The sequence below is a fragment of the Accipiter gentilis genome, chromosome 9 (genome assembly GCF_929443795.1).
Source record: "Accipiter gentilis chromosome 9, bAccGen1.1, whole genome shotgun sequence".
Lineage (NCBI taxonomy): Eukaryota > Metazoa > Chordata > Aves > Accipitriformes > Accipitridae > Astur > Astur gentilis.
The window spans coordinates 38,783,633-38,804,452 of NC_064888.1; the positions used below are offsets into that span (position 1 = coordinate 38,783,633).

The 20,820-nt window shown below is 36.5% G+C and overlaps 1 protein-coding gene across 6 annotated transcripts in view; it reads right to left on the reverse strand.

Annotated features, from left to right (window-relative positions):
* ATE1 (arginyltransferase 1) overlaps nucleotides 1-20,820 on the reverse strand; it is an 86,398-nt gene that overhangs the window by 26,104 nt on the left and 39,474 nt on the right. The window contains exon 12 of one of the 6 annotated variants that reach the window (XM_049809992.1): nucleotides 6,525-6,585. The exons of the other annotated variants lie outside the window; for them this stretch is intronic. Within the exon in view, the coding sequence (XP_049665949.1) occupies nucleotides 6,541-6,585 (45 nt within the window). The 3' untranslated portion in view covers nucleotides 6,525-6,540. Of the gene's footprint in view, nucleotides 1-6,524; nucleotides 6,586-20,820 lie in introns of those variants that run through there. 6 annotated transcript variants of the gene reach the window in all.

Here is a 20,820-nt window from a genome sequence, read left to right on the forward strand (position 1 = left end):
TATATCACATTTGTGAATCCCACATGTGAAAATCATATCCCTATGCAGCCCTATTCTAAATTTCCCAATTAATTCTACAATGTCATATTCTGTCATAAAATGGGATGTATAAAATTAACTGCATTGCAGCATTACTAGTTTGGTTATAAGAAAAAAGAGCTTCTTTAGTACTGAGCAAAACAGTAATGGGAAAAATTGATTATGCAATCCATCACTGTAGATTCTGTATTTATTTTGGGTGTCGAAATACCCTACCTAGAAGAGAAAAAAGAAATAGCTCTGAGGTGATGTCCTTTAGATGTTTTCTTACCCCCAAATTTAGAATCTTGTCAATAAACTTCCCTGAAGATATGTGAGGCTGAGGTGATGAGACATCACTGACCAGTAACACACAATGTAATTAGAGGTAAAAATTAAACAAGCCATTGATGCTCCTCAATATCCTCCCTTTCTAAAAGTATTTCCAAAAATACTAGAAGATACTTCTCATGTAAAGGCATTTTATTTACACTACTGGTTAAACCCATATCCCATGACTCATTCCGTGGAGGAAATGGGAACACAGAGACATACTGAGGGTGAATTTCCCAAGGAACAGCATTGGCACTGTATCTGTATTGACAGAATTAAAAAGGGAATCCACACAATTTCTTAAATCAATGCAATAATTTCTAAGGGCTTTTGCCTTTCCCCCCCCCCCCCCCTCCCCTAAGCACTTACTCTCAATTTACTTTCTTTCTTAAAAATTTTTAAAACCTCAATATGAAAATAAACAACTATGAATCCACCTCACTTTTTTTTTTTTTTTTTTTTTTTTTTTTTCTCTCTCCCCTTACTCCTGGACTGTGACAAAATCTGAACCTGAGAACCCAGCCAGATTCTACCTCATGTACAGGAGCACCTGTACTTCAAGAAAAATATTCAAATTTCATTATTCACTCTAAGATGATTACATCATCTAAAAAATTGCCTCTAAGCATACTATTTATATTCCTTCTTATTCTTAATATTGCTGATTTGCAGTATACATACAACATAAATCCAAAATAGAAAGGGGATCTCCTGAAGTGAACTGCTGCAGAGCTATTTATCACAGTAGAACTTCATCAGATTTGCAAAACTGGTTTTGAAAATCATTTCTCTTTGGCTTGAGATTAAATTAGCATACATTTCAGAAGTAATTCTGTCTATGGTAAAATTCCACAACTGAAAACATTTTGCTTCCTTTTATGTCATAATATAAAAGCTCTTGCACGGTAGCACTGTTTATGCTGTCCAGACCATCTTGGGAATACTTAACTACAAGACTTTCAACAAAATGTATCATGTTACAGACCATCCCTAAGCACTTGTCTTACATTTCAGCTTCTTAAATCCAATACCACCTGCTGATGAAATGCACTCTGTCAATATACAACTGCCCATATGTCTGTCTGTGCATCTACATTTTGTCGAGAAATATCCAACAAGACGTAAAATGTGCTATTTTGAAATGTTTTTGGAAATTAAAACAAATGCATTTGCCTAAAATTTCATTACTTTTGATGCTGTTTAAAATTTTCATGGACATCCACAAACACCCTTCTTGAGACAGAATATTAACACAGTTTGAGTTGTTATAACAGCCATTGCAGATCATACCAGATGTCCATGGTACAGTCCAATATCCCATCTCTGACCGCCATTGATAGGAAATACTCAGTGAAGACCAAAAGAACAGTATAAGCATATAGTGTTACTCTGCCAATATTCTCTTGACCTCCAACATTTTGCAACACAGATCCTTCCACAACCAAGTAACTTCAGCAATAATGCATTTTGCCATTCAAGAATCCTAAACAACCGCTTCGATTTACTTCAATCTGCAAACTGTAGTTTTGTTTGATGACCATTCCTTACTTCTATTACAGAAATGCAGTGAACAATCATTGCCTTATCACCATGCAACTCATGTTACAGACATATGTGGTACCTCCATCAGTCTGAAGGGACCTAAATTCTTTAACGCATCCTCTTAGATAACTATCCTAGTCAATCCGTCCTCTTTCCAATTTTGCTTTCTCTCCTTTGAAACGGGAAAGGGCCACAGGGGGAAAGCATCCAAACTGCATTGTTCAAGGAGCAGGAGAGCACAAGGTATAATAAAGACATAAAGAAAACCAAAAGAAAAAAAATTGCATCTTTATAAATATCTGACTAATCTATCAAATGGCTTGATTAAAAAGCAATACTGAAAAATCAGTAGAGCTAAGAAATTCCTGAGTATGTGGTTTCTTCTACCAAGTCAACTCATCGCAATATAAATGTGACTGTTTCATAAAAAAATACCTCCAAGACATTTTATTCTTACTAATGTTTGGGGCATTTTTCCTCCCATATAATATAAAAGAAAGAGTCTTTAAGGTACTTTCCCTTATACTATTAGGCATGCTGCATTTTAATTGGAAGCTTCTGGACATAAATTTTACAGTGAGGCTGCCAAGCCTAAATTAATACTTCACACCATGATATTTTTTGTTTTACAGTTTCCAAGTCAGAATTGACCAGAACTACTCTGAACTTTTGTTCCACAGGAAGGGCAAATGTTTTAATGAGACTTTAGTCTGGAGATTACTTTTTAAATATTTTGTAAAATCTGAGGGATTTGGTAAGCACTTCAGATGAAAAACACCAGCGGAGTTTGTTTTCGTAGCCTAAGTAAAATTTAAAATGTGAAACTACGAAGAAAGAGAATAGTCTCAAAAATGAAGAAGGTCAAGCACCAGTAGCACTGAAAAAACAAAATAGGAAGGTTAAACACACATTTAATTCTTTTATCAGGTACAGTTTACATCTGTATTCTATTTTTTCACAATAAACCCATTGATCTTTTATTAAAAGTGAATTAAGACTGCCTTCATCTCCATTTCCAGCCAGCTGCTTAAAAAGAAGCTCTCAGACTACGCAAACAAAGTAACCCCAAATTATCACCAGCAATCCATTAGAGCAAGGCAGCACCACCCGAGAAAAGAGCACACCAGACTACAGGTTTATTAAATTCAGTCTTTTCATTGAAAGACAACCCCTCTGGAATCCCATCAGCAAAGTACTACAGCAGACCCTTGCTCCCTGATTTCATTACATAAACAGAAATAGACTTTATCGATCCCCAGGAGAGTCCTTTGCAAGTAACTTTAACTGCTGTGTTTTCACAGACGGAGGTTGGACCGTGCCACGCTGCACCCGCGCAGTGAGCCAGTGCCGGGGGGGACAAAGAGCGGAACATCGGAATCTGCTTCCAACCATCCGCAGTCACTCACGTGGGATCCATCTGTGGAAGGCCTGAAAGACTTAAAGACGACAACAAAAAAACCCACCCCAAAACAACCTACACAAATTCACTCCCACCTCATAGTCGCTTTGGTTTATCTTTTTACACAAACAAAAAAACCCTAAGATTAGTACGTACAGAATAAAGCAAGCAGCTTTATTTATCAATAAGAGATGGCTGGAGACTTCAGATTTATCATCAAAAAGTATCCAGCACACAAGAAAGCATATACCAAAGAGGAGTTAAATCAGCCAATGTGTACTTTGTAGGTAACTCAATGAGTAAGTAACAACAAGCTGGATTTAACCGTGTGGTCCGCAGCTGCATGTGCACAGACTGCCTGGTACTGCACTGCCAGTATCAAACTTAATTTTTTCCAAACTGCAAACTTTGAATTAATTACGCAACCAACATTTTTAGGACCCCAGAGCTGCATTCTTGAGCGCTTAGCCACCTTTCTGTTTTAATAAAGAATAATGCATTGTAATCCTTAAAAGATGTTATGAATAATAACCAAAATTCATTTTGTAGCTCACAGAACTCAAACTACTTCAGAGAAGTATATGAAGTGCTAGTCCTTCCTCTTCAAAAAGCTGTGCTGATTCTCATTCTTTTGGTTACATTATCACAGGCACGAAACCTGTGTAATGGGAATTCTACAGGCCAGCCAGGGAGCTGTAACGCACTTCCCAACACATCTCAAACAACCACCTTCTCCTATATTGTTTGGCTTCCCATAAGTGAAATGTAAACATCGTTTGAACTTGTATTTGTAGAAGTATACCAACACTTACTTAGGTCAGTTAATTTGTTATGACATTACTTTTTTTGCTATTTTCATATAAATGTGCCTCAATAAACTGACTGACCAAAGCAATGGTATAATTTGCCAGCTTTCACCTCTTTTCTGTTTATTTTCCAATTCAATGTCATGTATTAACAGAAATAACTAATGATAACCTGTTTCCAAAGAGAAAATAGTTGTGGCACTGGATTCCTACATGTCTTATAACTAGTAGGAAACAAAGTTTCCTACAAATATTGACTACATATTCACACTTCGCTGTTCTCCACTAAATCTAAAAATATTTTAGCGTTTCAGAACGTTTTCATAGTGTCTCTCAGGTAAATATCTCAGGTAAGTGTAAAACAGATTAAGATAATGAGTAAAAGACAAAAAGGAAGACAGCCAAGATTCATGCTCAATATCCTAAACTAAATTAATCTTAAATTTCACTCAGATTTCAGGTAAATCTCAGCACTTTATTTGCCTAGGGTAGTCTGCACAGAAGCACTTACAAAGAAATAATGTCACCCCCCCCACCCTCGAAATACTTTCGGAAAGTATTATCATTTCTTTGTTTACCCAACACATGCTCTTCCTAGGAATGTCCTGAATTGTTTGGATTCTGCTATCTTCATAACTCAGTGTACACTCCAAATAGCTGCTTTCACCTTGTCCTCTTTCATAAAAATCATCTGAAATATTTAACACTTTCTAGCTTGCTTTTGATATTGGAAAATGGCCAACAGGCGTCTGAAAAGGCTCATGGACTGCTAGAGAAAAAATTGCTTTCCATTGAGGAAAAAAGGGAAAATTTGGGACAGGTTTTGTGTTTTTTTTCCTTTCCCCTTTAGTCTCTAACGCTGTCCAGCTCTTCTTCCTCCTTTATACGCCAACATTATCTTTCCCTCCACTCGTTGAGTATAACATGCTAAGGGAGGCTGTGGATGTTTATGTCACAAGATCCAAGCTATGAACTGCTGCACATTCATATACAAACGTACCATCAGCAGGATCCAAGAAGCCAACAAAGTGCTGCTTGAGATAACGTATATCCATGACCATACTCAAACAGATCCCATTATCGTCTCTACCACCACCATATTAATCAACGAGATAATTCTGGTTTCAAGTTTAAAAGTTAACAATAATTAGTATGCTCAAGAGACTTTCGCTTCACTGTCGTGGAAGGCTGCTGCAGAAGTGATATGTGCACGGCAGACATTTATCATCTCTGTTTTATCAGCTTGGGATGCAACTCTCCAGAGCTGAAGATAACGCACAGCTCTGGGCATACTCTGTCAACCACTTTCAAGCACTGCTCTCTCCTCCAAGACTTCTTGCCAAGAATTGTTCTTTTTTTATTTATAAAGACCAGTAAGTGAGATTTTTCCATTGCTCGTTCTAAGCAACTAAAGCCACTCTATCTGAAGTCACCACATTAAAGCCAATATATCTGGAATAAAGCCAGCGATTAGGCTTGCACAAAAGACGAAAAAAATCCATACGTTCAGGAATTACATCATAAAAACTATACTTTTAACATCTCCTTGATGACTAGATAGACAAACACATATTTAAATGAATACTTACAAAAAGATAATTTTAAGATATTTTTTGCAGGGGGGCAGTTGTGAGTCTTTTATGTTCATATTCTTTGCATTTTGAGATTCACTCAAGCCAATGGATGCCTAGCATACAGTAACATTTCTGAACTTGGACACAAGCCATTAAATATCTGTGCCTATTCCCACCCCACATCTGTTCTCACTCATTGTTTTCTGAGTAAGAAAGACAGATGGATAGATACATACATACAGGTTCTACATTTGCTGTTCTTAGATTTCAGTAAGCTTAATCTAAACAGTGAATGCTACTAGGCTGAATTTGCCATGTATATGATGTTTCACACTGTTGAGACAACAGTAGAAAACATTACAAAATGGTCCCTTCAAGACCAGTAAGATGTATTGTTTACCCTACAACAGCTATTTGTTCCTGGGTTCCAGACTTTTGAGGACAGAAACAGCAAGTTTATGGATTCTGAACTGCCTTAAGTTGGCTGGCTGTTTAGCCAAAGCTGAAATAATAATATCCAAATGACAGACAAATATGAAGACAACTCCCGAAACTGAGAAACAAAGAGAAATATTACAAGGACATCGCTACTCAAAAAAGCTTACATAAAATTAGGGTCACTTTTTAAGCATGTCTTCTAAGTATTCCTACATCATCAAACTTTCGATGTATCTATTTTGCCTTTTAATGTTTTCCAAGCTTCTTTTTTTTTTTAATTATTTCTTTTTTGTTTATATCTGCTAATCTATGCTGTACACAATAGCATTTCATTAAAATAGACTACTGAAACTAAGCTTAGCTTTCAGTGTTGCTACATAAATTTTGTGTTTGACATATAAAAATATGAGATACTGATATGGGATGGTACTTACAGGAAAACTCTATGGTACATTCCTGGCTGGAATTCCAGATACTGCCACCAAGAATATTAAAACATTACATACCGTCAATTATTGCCATTTTATCTCTCTCATTTACTAATATTTAGCATCAGTGATACTAAACTGGCAGAATAGTGACCTTAACACAAGACTGAAATTCCAAAGAATGTTCCTAATTCAAGGTTTATATGTACACATTTAGAGACTGAGATTCCTTATGAATTTAAAACAGCCATATGTTCAAAAATTTTACAGGAGAAAACATGATTTTGTGATTTTAAATAAAATAGATAAAACCAGCTAATATTTACTGGAAATTGCCATTAAAAATCTGGTTGGGAACAAGCTAATTAAAGATGGTACCACACAGATGTACTTCTGAAGCTGAAAGCTAGTATTCATCTTGTCCATAGAGAAGCTACTCAACAATCCTAAAAAAAGTAGCAACTTTTGAGAAAGCTTGAGTGGAAAATAATAAGAGAGAAGAGTTAAGCTTGTACATTTGATGAATACTAGCTTCTCTGAATTTCAGCCAATTTTTCAACAACTTAAAAAAATATCAAGTATATTACAGGAAAAAAAATGTAATACACGTTGTCTTTTTACTTCAAAAAACAAAGGTCTTGGGGAATAAAAATTGTCTGATTACTGAAATGGAACTTGTTTACTTTAAATCTGCAGCAGAAATTCTTAAGAAGACCCTATCATTAAAGTTGGAAAGAAAGATTAAAAAAAAAATATGACAAAAAGATAAAACCCAAGTAGGGGCCTCAAGAGGAATGCTTCATTAGAGACACACCAACTATGTTGACTTAGGTCTATCTCAAAAGAAGTTTATTTTGGCAGCTGTGAGAAGCAAAAGGAAAAAAAAAAGAAAAAAAAAGTAAAAGTAGTGAGTGTTTCAGTCTTGTGGATCCTGTATCTTTCTCTTGAAGAGTTGCCATAAACTGACAGTATTTTCTAAGTTCATTAAATTAAATGTATGAAATTTAGTATTAAGTTTATTTTCTTATATATAACATAAAGTGAAATAATCACAGGAAAAATATGCACAGCCTAATATATCATACTCACACTTTACACTTACATACACAAAATTGTCACATCGATATCAAATAGCTTTAAACATTCATTAATACCTCACTAGCTGGAGTCATATCTAAAAGAACAGCATTCATCTAAGCTGCCTACAGACATACTCCACAGGAAAGCTAAATTAATGCCCTGTCAAAGAGGCTTCTACTATCTAGTTATCAAAGTAAAAACACTACAGACCATGTTTATTTAATAGAAAAAAAAAATCCAAACACAAAATTAAATTGATAGAATTTAAATGAAAGTGAGCATATTTTAAAACATTTTTCTGTACAACTGCACAGGGAACCAGAAAGTTAACATTCACCAGAACTAAACCACCAGCACAACATAAATAGGTGTGAGGCCAGTGTGTATAATTTTTTATTTTTTAAAAACATTGACTGTAATTATGATGTACCAAAAGGTAAACCAACGCAAATTAACTTTTTAATCCTTTGTGATGATTAAAAGGAAACAGGGGCTAAACCTGCTACCCTCACTCATATGACTCACTTCAACTCAAATTTGGGGTTTTTTAATCTTTTAAAGCAGTAATTCTAAAAGACAACACAAGAGAAAAGCAGGTATATTCTACAGCAAGATACAGTATTTACTTTTCAGGTATCTATCTATGAAGTCTCCAATTTACTCTTTTTATACATCCATAACACACACACTGCTCTTGCGACTTAACGCAGCTGCAGATTCTCAGCTTCTGGATAAAACTGTTCACTGTGCACCAACAGGGCACACAGAAACCTGAGTTTCTTCCTGTCCATTAATGTCTCTCTATTTTTAATGCTTTTGACAACTCTTTGCCTGTATGTCTATCTTCAAATCAAACTCCCCATTATAGCCATTGTGTTCTGTGGTTACCTGCAAGACCTTGTGCCGTTTTCCCCAGCAAGCACCAGTGCTCATCAGTGTCCGAGCTTTCCCTGTCTTTCCTAGCGTCTCTCCAACAACTCTCCTAAAAGAGTTTTCCCTGGTACCCCAAACCTTCTCTTCTCCCAGCTCCAAAACTCAACCCTTCATCCCTCTCAACCACCCAAGAGCCCCTCAGAGCACAGGCTAGCACTTGCTCCTCAGTGCCCCTTCTTCTGCTCAGCCTTACACATCAGATGGATCTTTCCCTGACCACCTATAGCCATCAAACCACCACCAGGAATACTGCCTCTGTACTAGACTTTCCCAAAGTCCCGCTTCTGCGTCTAATAGGGTTTCCAAAAACTCAGCTAGAAACACACTGAACTTGCCAAAAATCTATCCAGACAAGACTCTGAGGGCAAGAAAATAAGACCTACCCAGGAAAGTCTGGGCTGATGGTAGCCTTATACTGAATAAATAATTTCATACTTCACCTTCATGCCCAGCTACTGACTCAGTCTGTGGAATTTTTGAAGACATAATAAATACTAGACTAATTGACAGCTTTTCAAATTGTGAAACAGCGATATTCACAAGTTGAAATATACTCCTAATTAAGAATTCAGATGCTAGATGTTGCCTTTAGATTAAGATATGCTATGTGGAATTTTCAAAAGCATTTATAGTATTTATGCCACTAAATCATGTTGAAAAACAATGTCACTTTAAAAATTGCCACTCCAGCATTTTTCATTTCTATTTGCTTTCATACATTTAAGAACAAGAAATAATATTCTGAATTGATAATTCAGAACAGTAGAAGATTTATAACTTTAAGGCTTTCTATCAATTTATGGTATACTTGACATGTTTTTTCAAACCCAACAATAAAAAACAATAGTAAAAGCCAAATAATTCACCTTTAGTCGTTCAACGCTGAAATACACACAACCCAGTATTGAAGAAACAACTTCAACAACAGTGGTACATATACACAAATAGGTGTTAACAACAATCTTAGGATAGTAGAAAAGAGTAATGTTGTAGGACAAAGTGGACAGCACAGGAAAGCTTATTAGTAAAAACTTCATTTCTGCGGGATCGTGACTAAATAATATTGTGAAATTCAAGTTAACACATCCTTAACACACACAACGTTATTCAGACTAAAAATCTGAAGGAGAAAATAAGACAATGATAAATTCCAGTGTTTAAGTGACTACAATTTACGTTATCAGGCTAGAGTAACACACCTCTGCCAAAAAATCTAAACCTACTTGTCTCCCTTACATCTGCAGATTATAAAATGAATAAATAAAAAGACTCGCTTTACCACAGTATTCCAAGCATGTGTTAGAACTTAAACCTTAACAGCAAGTAAAGCAACAGCTATCTGTACGAAGTACCAAGAAGTATCTGTACAAAAATGTTGGACTGTCAAAAGAATTGCACTTTAAAAGAAGTTTCTTCTATTGTCCCTAAAAATGTTTATTTTCATAGTAAATTTTCATTCATTAAATAAGCCTTCTAATTTTAGGTCCATTTTGTTTGTTAAGTGTTTATTAAACAAGCTTGCTTTGTTTGCTGGGAGAAGAGAATTGGTAAACAAAGCCTCTCTGTGCTCTCCGAGCAGTCTGTTCTCAGCAGGAGACCATCCTACTTCACCTTGGGACCAGCTCAGCATGTGGAGCTCACAAACCACACGTCTGAACTCAAGCCATTACTGATCTCACTGGAACAGTCTTAAAACGAGACAAAAATCTGTACTGCAAAAATGTGTTAAGTTTTGTCACCATAGAAGAGATGGTATGTGGTCTCCAAAACTGGAAGTGTGTAAAGCAGAGCAGCCAGGCATCACACCTCCCCTACAGCGCGCACAAACATCTACTGTAAAGAGCCAAAAACCCCAATGCTGCAGAAAGCAGAACCTGAACTGCCACCACAGCCCATACCAGCTTCCGTTCATCTTCTCCTCCTTAACACTTGAAACTGAAAAACAGGCTGTAGCTACGTTAGTTGCCAGAAGAAATACTAAACTGAGAGCGCCCCAGTTTCTGGGCTTCAATGCATCTCAGTCCCTCTGGGAGCATAGTAAACTTAAGAAAGTGGGGAAAGAACACAAATATAGGAACACTAATGTAGGAATAAGACAGAGAAAAAATGGCTAGATAGAGAGATGTATTGAACTTTTGTTAAGCTATTTTGCAGGGAACAACAACTGCCTGAGGATATAATGCAGTAAAAATAATTGTATCCTTTCAACATGTTCTTCTTGCATTGACTCGTTTTCAAACTCCTTGTTCTGTTAATGAATTCTGTCTCCTTAATTATAAACAAAATGTTAGACTTACAGAACTGGAATTCTTGCCAAGTAGGTCCATTTTCATTACACCAAACGGAACAAAATGAAGTAAGAGTAGCAAATTCTGTAGCGATAATTCTGCATGCAGCTTTCGCATCTATTAGCAATATAAATGCACCCGTGCATGCTTGCAGCTCTGGAAAACTGCCCAAGTTCAACAGTATTCTCATAGTTGGTTAGAACAGATTCACTATTATGCTTTCATCTGAATTACTACCACTAAAAGGTACACGAATGTCTACTTGCATGTTTAGGAAAACACACTGTTTAACATTATGTATCCCCAAAGTCTCTGAGCTGAAACATCAACACTTCAGTTTTCTCTTAATGCCAGATGTTTGGAAACTGTTTTCTTTATAATCACCTTCACAGAAGAACACAAGTTTGAAGGCAAATGGGCTGGAATCAGTAACTATACTATATGCTAAATTAAGTCCTGATCATACCAAAACCTGGTAATTCAAGGGCATATTAAACATACATCCAAATATAGCATTAGGGGAGTATTAAAATTAGAACTGCACTTACAAAAATCAAGCACTTTGTTGACATTCTAACAGTTTATAATCCTCACTTTTCAGAGTAAAAATAATTAAAAACTGCCCAGGCTTTATTTTAAAAATCAATAAAACTCCACACTGCATTCATGTGCATGCATACCTTGAAGCAGCAAAGCAGTTTCATGTACTTCCATGAATTTGTAACACATTTCTAAAATAGAGAGCAAAGTATAATAAATCCTTGTATGCTGAGCATCATGTGCCACTTAATATTGGCACAATAGTTTAACCCAGATCTACACATCAGAAGGACAGTGTCCAAAAACGTTTCTAAATTTTTCTGCCTCCTAGGCAGCTTTGGTGGCATCTAAAGCCGTTTCGATGTACAGCAGCTCACACTGGACCCTGGGAGGCCGTTGTGCTGATGAGGCTTGGCAGAAGCGTGGTACATTCCAACTCCACCACCATCCCCTGCAGAAGGTCTCCAGCTGCCCCTTTAGGGAAGTTTTCTCTTGGCGTTGCACTGTCCAAGCAACTTAACGCAGCCAGGAACCAAAGATTTGGCCGTAAACCCAGAAAGAGTCCATAAATCTCACGGAAGGAACAATATCTGCAGTTTTAAGAGACTCACAGAAGGTTCACACTCCTTCTTGTTTGTTGTTGCTCTAAAGACATGCAATAACCACAGAGGCAAGAGGATTAAAGAAAGCCCATCTTACCCAGAATTTAGCTTGTAGCATACTAAAGATTTTAGATATTTTTGTGGCAGTTTGCAACTTTTCCAACTTAATGGGTATTGGCTTGAGGAATATCAGCATCTTTTTTCTTGGATCATCACACTAACTTCTTCCAACGTCACAAGTAAAGGAGGCAGACGTACTATCATTTAAAACTTCATCAGAAAGTGGGGCTGTTAGTACAGGCATTTGAGGACTAACAATTCAGTCATCAATGCAATCAAGAAGACATTTAACGTACAGTTTCTTTACCATCTGCCACTAATAGAGAATTATTTTGTGCTTATAAATCCATTAAACCGTCATCAGCAACAAACAGCAAAACAGATACAGTTCTGAGAAAGAAACCAATTTATCTTCTAAAATAAACTTTCAGTCAGGGCTTACAAATCAAGCTCCATTAGAAGCACACAATTTATGAGAAAAACATAAAATACCATCTCCCAATAATTTAGGCTGCACAGGCGCTGTCCCTTGGATCCTTTCTCAATGCCACACCTAAATTAGCAGGAATTGCGGTGGAACAGCTCCAAAGCTTCTCCCTGTGGAGACATTCCCAACTTGATCTTCTTGCACAGCATCCTCAGATTGCCCAAAGTGAGAAGCAGGGGCAGAACTTGGGACAGGCACTGCGCCTCTCAGGCGGCACTACAGCCTTCAATGTCCTTCAATGCCACTGTATGACATAAATGGAGGATGCAAAGAGTAGCAAGCCCCCCCCAAATATACTGTTAGCATCTCTCCACCTTCCTCCCCTTCCCCCTGAATGTAAGATAATTAAAAACAATTAATAGCAAGCCACACAATGCCAACTGGTAAAGAGTAAAATTGAAACAATGTAAAAACCAAAAAGAAATTCATAAAATAAATCATGGATCAACCTTACTGACCATATTAGCAACAAGTAGCCCTTCAGAACACTAGCCCTAGTATCTTAAATAAATTAATAAAATCAATAGATCAGTGGAACAAAAAGCTCATCTTGTCTTCTGTCCATTCACAGAACAACAGTGCATTTGTGTTGGGACGAACAGAGAATTTGGCTCCTGTGTACTTTTGCTCCACGAACCTATTCTTCTTCAATTAGTTGACAATGGGGTCATTTTCATACCCTTTTTTTGTCCCTCTAGCTCAGTGTTCTTTGTGAAAACATTTTTGTTCCAAACAAGAAAGGGGAAGGAAGGAAACTATAATATTCTATTAAAAAAGATGATCTACTCCCTTGAAACCTTTCTAGTAAGAATCCCAAAATTATCCCACACATCTAACATAGCAAATAACTACTCTTAACAGTTTCAGTCATTCCTTTTAGAACAGTTCAGTTATTCAGTTGGAAACAACCAAACAAAATAAAGATTTTGGCAGTGGTTAACTCTCTCACATGATAAGCAGAAACCTCACGGCAGTGTCTGGAAACAGCAAGGGGGTTTTATGTTGGTTTTTTTAATTTTGTACTCAAAAGACAACAGTTCGCTAAGCTCCCAGGTCTCGCTAGGCCTCCCCAATAAGGTAACCTTTGAAAGCCTTTGGGAACTGATTTTATTAGATTAAGAAAAAGCTTTAAAGAAGCTGTAACAAAAATATTTCACTTCTCCATTGACCCTTCTGCTTGGGGCCCTGCTCTGTGCAATCTCTCACAGCTCCAGTGCCCTCATGATAGTCTTTGTGAAAACACAGCACCATCCAAGAGCTTGCCAGACTCTGCAAACTTTGAATACTGAAAAATTAACTTTTAACAGATACTTTAACAGCTAAACCAGAATGAACAGCGGCGAGATCCAAGGGCATATACACATGTGCTTTCATAGTCACTTAGTCACAAACCTTAACACTAAAAATAACTCAGCCCATATCCCAACTTAGCCCATTCTGAAAACTTTGTAGTCACACAATTCCCATTTTTTCTCCTTTCCACCCTTTCTCCTTGCTTCCAGAGTCTACCATCTTCTTTAGTATAATGAAGGGAATAACTCATGTTATATAAACAAACCATAGAAGCTGACCTCAGCATCTGAGGGCCTTAGACAGAAGGCCTAATTTTTGACATCATTCTCTAGGACAGAAATGCATTAGTTGATGAAAATCCACTAGACAGCATAAAGAATGACAAGAAGCTTAAAAATGAGACTTGGAGAAAAGAAGGAATTGGGGGTGGGGGTGGTTGGGTTTTTTACCAAAAATTAGAGAAGCCCAAGACGACACATGATGGCAACCACCAGGTTTAGAAAGAAGGGTGTTCAAAACAAAACAAAACCAACCAAAAAAAACCATCATGGGTTTTTATGTGCATGGTAGGTAGGACAAAATGTAATATTCTTTAGGAAGAAAAGTTGAGGTCAGACATTATGAAAAAGAATTTCAATGGGAAGACTAATAAAGCACAAGAATATATAAGTATATAACCACCAATGCATGGAGACGTCTGTAAGTTTGTCAAGGGAGGCCTTTGGCACACATATGTCCAATGGGTCTTAAAAGTTAATACAAATATAGTTGAACCTGCATTGGAGTAAGGGGATGGACTACATAATCCCCCATAGCCATGACAAGTCTACTTTTCTATGATTCAACTTTTCCCTCCTGGCTCCAAATCATTCCCCTCTATAGGAATCTGGGACTCTCATTCCCATTCAAACACTGATGTTGAACTTTTTGCAAACTAGACTGTTAGAAGCATTGTGTTTAATATCAGGATTAAGGATAAATAATAGAACCTCATTAATATACTTTTACTTGGGAGACGCAGTACAGTCAGCAGCTAAACAAACTCAGACAAAGAAAATAATCATTCAAAATAAAGAATTGTCATCTAGATTAAATGTAACACTTCAGAGAAGTGTACTGTGATACCTCTGTAAAATTAATGAGGTCTTAGTAAAACCAGACCTCATTAAAGTATCTAGCATTAAATCTTTCCTGGAAAATTGGAGAAAAAACATCTCTTGTGTAGATTAACTGACTTGTCAGCCAGCTCCTACTGTAAAGACCACAAGGTGAAATCTGGCAGAGCCAGGAAAAGCAGGAGTTCCTGGCTTTCAGACCAAATAAATTCCATTTGACAATATTGCCTAATTAGAGCTAATATAATCAGAAAAATAGCAAAAATAAGAAAGAATACAATAAGAACAATCGGATTTGAAGTTAAATGAGAGATCCAATACTCCCAAGTGTTGCCAGGCTCAATAAATGTGATGCATAGATAAAACTAAGCAGTCTTTCAATGACTTACACTTCAGTGACAGATTTAAAGGCTGATTTTTTCTACAGGACACAAGAACTTTGATATTTTGCCCAACACTTGAAAACTAGCATGGCTATGAGCAACTTCACACAGAGACTATGTTAGGAAAAGTGAAGAGCATTGTCTCCATAAATATGTTTTAACTTTTTGCATCATGGCATTGTAAGATGTCCATCTCTGCATATTCCAGTTCACTTACTTTTGGGAATACTCACAAGGAGACAGGTAGAGAGACAAAATTCAGAAGTAAAGAATGTTAACTAATGTTTGAGGACCATCCAAAAATGATTAAATCAACAAAAAATGAAGTGAAGCTGACAAAGCAGCACTATATTAATTCATTTGCCTGTTAGAAACTTTAAAAATACACTCAATTCCATGCATTCTTACACTTACTAGCAAGGACTAATGTATTTATAGAACTATAATTGGAAAATTCTGAAACGTGAATTATGACCTCATTCCTCAGATGAAGGAGAAAAATTAAAGACACATGAATTGTGAAGCGTATTACTCCCCCTCCAAAAAACCCCAACCAAACAAAACCCACACCTCTTTTATCTATATATTTCACAGTTTACAGTTCTCATTTTAATTGCTAATAGTTGCTATGGAGTGCTCAAAGAAGCCTTCAAATAAGATTTAGTACAAGTCAGCAATGAGCAGTGAATTTATGACTATGTAGAGTCATGAATTAGAAATGATAAATTTCTACCAGCTATTATCTTTCAGAAGATTGTTTGCCTCAGGTTTATTAACATGATCCTGAATAAATCTTTTTAGCAGCTCCTTTTGACAGAGACAGGCAAGTTACCTCTAATAACTCTGAAAACACCCACCAGTAGAGAACTGGCCTACAATTTAACAAACCATACCTCTTATTCTTGTGCTTTTATGAAAATGAGGTTAGATTTTAGTTTACTTAAGCCTCACACAAAATAACAAAATCACTTTTATTAAAGAAACACTATAGGGAAGTTGTCCGACATTCATAAAATTCCTCTAGCAAGTAAAATGTGTAAAACTTATCCCTGCTGATGTGCATACGTAGGTAGTTAATACCATCTCTATCACGTTTCTGTGTTTATTCTTCAGAACATCTGAAATGTGAATCCCAAATATGTACCTCCTTATGGACAAACATATCCCTCCTGTGTGCAGAACAAAGAATCTTTACTGACAGATATTAAAAGAATTAGTAGCATCAATATTATCATCATCAAAATCAGCAAATCATCAATATTCAAGTCTAATATTTAAATCATCTCATATTTGGAATTACTTAAAAGACAGTGTATGACACTGAACATTTCTCTGAAATAATCTATATCAGAACTGGTTCTTTGGGAGTTTTTCATTTGGTTGGTTTTGGTTGGAGGAGTGTGTTTGGTTTTTTTAAAGACTGCATGAAAATAACATAACCCAATCCAAGCCTCATACAGAAGATAACAAATGGATAGTTTTAAGAGGACCTAGTCCTATTTAATAATACTTATTTCTCCAGTATAGAGAAGTAAAACACCCCAAAAAAAAAGTTTATTCAATTTGAGGAAATTTGTTTTGTAATCAAAGACCCATCAAATAAAAAGTTACAGGTATACAGCTGAAACTGTAGAAAGGCCATGTACAGCATCACTCTGAAAATTACTTTCAGGTACAGTTCCTTCAAAGCTTGTATAACATACACCCCAAAGTTTCTGCTTTTGGACACATGTTTATTTTCTCAAGGGGCAGTACAGTAATGAGAAAGAGACTTGTTCACTTCAGAGGTCAGCCGAGACCTACACAACAGACATTTCTTTCTGCCCTGATAAAGTCTACAAATAACACAATCAGGCATAAATATTCATATTATTTTCACTTCAGTTCTGCCACACTTCAATCATCTTAAACTTCAAGTAAACAACTGAAAAGAAACCCACATTTCCAAAATTAGAAAAATAAAGCTCCAGGGACATGTTCACATTCTTCCCAAGGGAGTTCTAACTGACAAAAAAATAAGTCCTGATTGCAAATATTTTAAAAGGAAAAAACAAAGTTAAGAAAAAAGACATGGCTGGGATCTGTGTTTGTTTCTAGTATAAAAATGGGATTCCAACTGGTTTTAACCATGCAAATGCTATATGAAATTCAGTGCAGCTTCAACATTTGCACCACAGAAAAACTGTAATAATTTACCAATTACACACAGTATAAACCAGCAGCTTAGGAAAAAAATAAAGAAGTAATTGCATTCACTATCTTTACCTGCTACAAAAACAACGTGGGAACCAATATTCTGCTTTTAATAATTGTATTTTCAGTGGAAATCCACTGTCAGCATTCAGTAACGGCTGTTGCTATCCAGAACAGAGCATCTCCTTTTTCCTGCTTTTTGATGCTCATAATGATGTACTTTTCACAAACTGAAAATGCCTGACTAGAAATGCCTAAAAGCAACTTCGAAAGTGGCCTCAAACACTTCGTAAGATGCTGTTCAAAGTAAATAAGAAATACTTTTAAATATTTATCACTAGCACTACGTCAAGAACTAAAGGACTAATAATTTTTCACCCATGGTATTTTTTATTCTGCCCCACATTCTCTCACAGTTGTTTATTCCAGCATGTTTAGTTCCACTTTCTCAGTGTGGGCTCTAAGCAGTTAGTAAGAGTCTTCCAGATGAGGAAAGGTGAAAAAAGAACACTTTTATGGAAGAAAGGAACAAAAGAAAAAAACAAAAAGGCGGGCGGGGGGGGGGAGAGCAGCAAGCTGTAAGGGACACTGCAATCCTGAATATAGCATATGACTTATCAGATCCACAAAACAGACAGCCAACCTTCTAGTCAAAACACATTTGATAACATATATGTAGAGACATAAGGACTTTTTGCGCTAGTTACAACTTGAAGGAATATTAAAGCGATTTGATTTTCAGAAGCATTTAACACATGTACACCAAGTCAATCATTCAAAATACTTTTGGAAGCCTTAAGCCACTTTAAAAGACTTCTCAAAATCCCTTTGGGTTTTAATGCCAAAACTCCAACATAATTCAGAGTAGTCTTTTTCCCCTCAGTCACTAACCCAAACCATTAGAAGGAACACATGCGTTAAGTTCAGAGCTCTGAACAAATGAATGTTCAATTTTAGCTGCTGATGCTAATACAGAGGAGTATCCTGGCCAGTGGGGAAGTCCGGTGAAGGAATGGAAGGAAGAAAGAAAGGAGGCAGTTAAAAGTGATGTTACCAAGACATACAGAAAAAGAGGGATTTTTTCCCCCCCCACTTCTGTAACTTACAATTTTCAGGGCTTCATTATTTTTATTGTATGTTTTTGTCGTTGTTCATTGTTTTGCTGTTTGTTTTTAGCAGTCTTGTCAAAAAAGCAAAACCACTGTGTTGCCAAAACTTTTATTGCTTTCTTAGAGTAGATAATGGTTTTTCGACCCAGGTATTTCAATTCTTTATTCCCAAATGGCATTGCAAGCAACAACTTAGCACTCTGTAACAAGTACCGACTTTTCAGAATATTTAGTTGACTAATTATGACCTGTTTATAGAAAAAAAAATGGTTTTGTACTAATTTGAATGCATATTTATTCCTATAAACTGACAAAATTAATCCTGGAAAAGCCACTAATACAAGTGCTAACAGACTTGAGCAGAGCAACTCCAGTCCTCCAAACTACTCTCAGCTTACCTTTTCCCATTATCAAGGTAAATAGTAATACCAGTGAGAAAAGCAGCTGGTAGCAACTTCAATACATGCTTAATAAAAAGATCACGCACGGAGGTATAAAAATGTTAGCTCTTTTTGTGTGGAACTAGTGACACATTTTGGAAAGCTGTTTGCTGCTCAGTGGCATGTGCTTATCCCCCCCAAATCATAGACGATCACATTAAGTCACATCACATTAAGTCTCTTTCCCTCACACATTTCAGCTTACACAGCAAATCCAAGCTTATTGAAAAGGTTAACTAAATTCCATGGTCAGAAACGGCACAAGAGTCAGGACAAGTGAGGATGAGTCAGAACTTTGTGGATCCCATGGGCGTGGAAGTCCAGGCTACCACTGGATGCATTTCACTGCTGCAGGAGAAGTGATGCTGAAATTCCTGAAAGCAGCCAAAGAAATTGGCTCTCGAGTGCCATAAAATTCCAGGGGCACTGCTTACAACCACAATCAGTCCAAGGTATTTAGTTTAAGAATGATTAATCACAGTTGAATCAGCCTTTTGTTTCTTTTCTGACATTTCAGAACCCTTTCTAGTATTCCATCTATCTGAAGTCTGGCCATGCCTTGATACCGAAGGAGACTGTTTGAAATAATTCCATTTACTTTGGCCTGCATACAAGTCTGGATAAAGATTTCAGTCAAAACACCTCTTCACATCATAGAATGGTCTTAAAATGGTACACAGAGAAAACACAGCAAGAAGACATTAAATCTGTTACACGCTTCAAAGTACGCTGATAGCTATTCACGATAGTTATTTATGACAGTTATTTAGCGGAGCAGCTTCAGGGAAAGCAAATCATTGACCAGAACAAGTAACAATATGTGCTTCAATTGCAGTATTTGCATGCAAATATTGACACTGAAAAAAAACCAGAAAACCCAGAACTAAGGAAACTCACGTAGAAAACATCCCCAACAAATCCTTTCCAACACAAGAACTTAGAGGAGAACTTGACTTAACGTCAACAGTGGTCTGAATGGCAAGTGCACAGCAGTAAGTACACTTGCTATTTACACCAGAAGCACAAACCCAAAATCTAGTTAGTGTCACCCACCACAAGACTCAAAATCAGTATCAAAGAACAGTAATGGAAAGAACAGAAAGGATCTCAAAGAGTTCAGTAGTGACTGGAAAATGTGAACTTAGTAACATAGAGCCATAGAGTAAAATTTTTTACTTGGAAAGATGCAGGATAAGCCAGAGTATCAGTACAAGAAAAAAATCCAAGATCCTCTCAAGCATCTCTCGATATGGCTGTTCGCTAAAGGTGGTTCTTTTATTTCTGTAACTCTATAAATATGTTTGTAGACAAATGGCTTTAACTGAAAAGCATTAAACAAGTACAGATACATTGCTTAAACACATGAGAAGCAAGCCTGAGACCAACATAATCCTAAAGTTAAATACTTTCTTAGACTTAAAATTTTATCACAGACTCCAAAATGCATTAGGAAAAAGACTTTGCATCTTATGAGTCCTGGAAAATTTTCCAGGAGACTATTTTCCAACATAAGAACTACCACATCTAACAGAGCCTGAAAAGTTTTACCACAAGGTCATGAATTTCTTCAGAGAACCATTCTAATCTTGTATTACCCTAACCTACCCAGAAAAAATGGAACAAAGCCATTGCTTAAGGTTTTTCATAGGATTTTTCCATATTAACATAGTTAATAGGACTACAGAAATCCTTTTGTCTCAATTTAATGTAGTTTTTATTTTACCAGTTCATAAATATTAACCCATACATGGGAACAAAT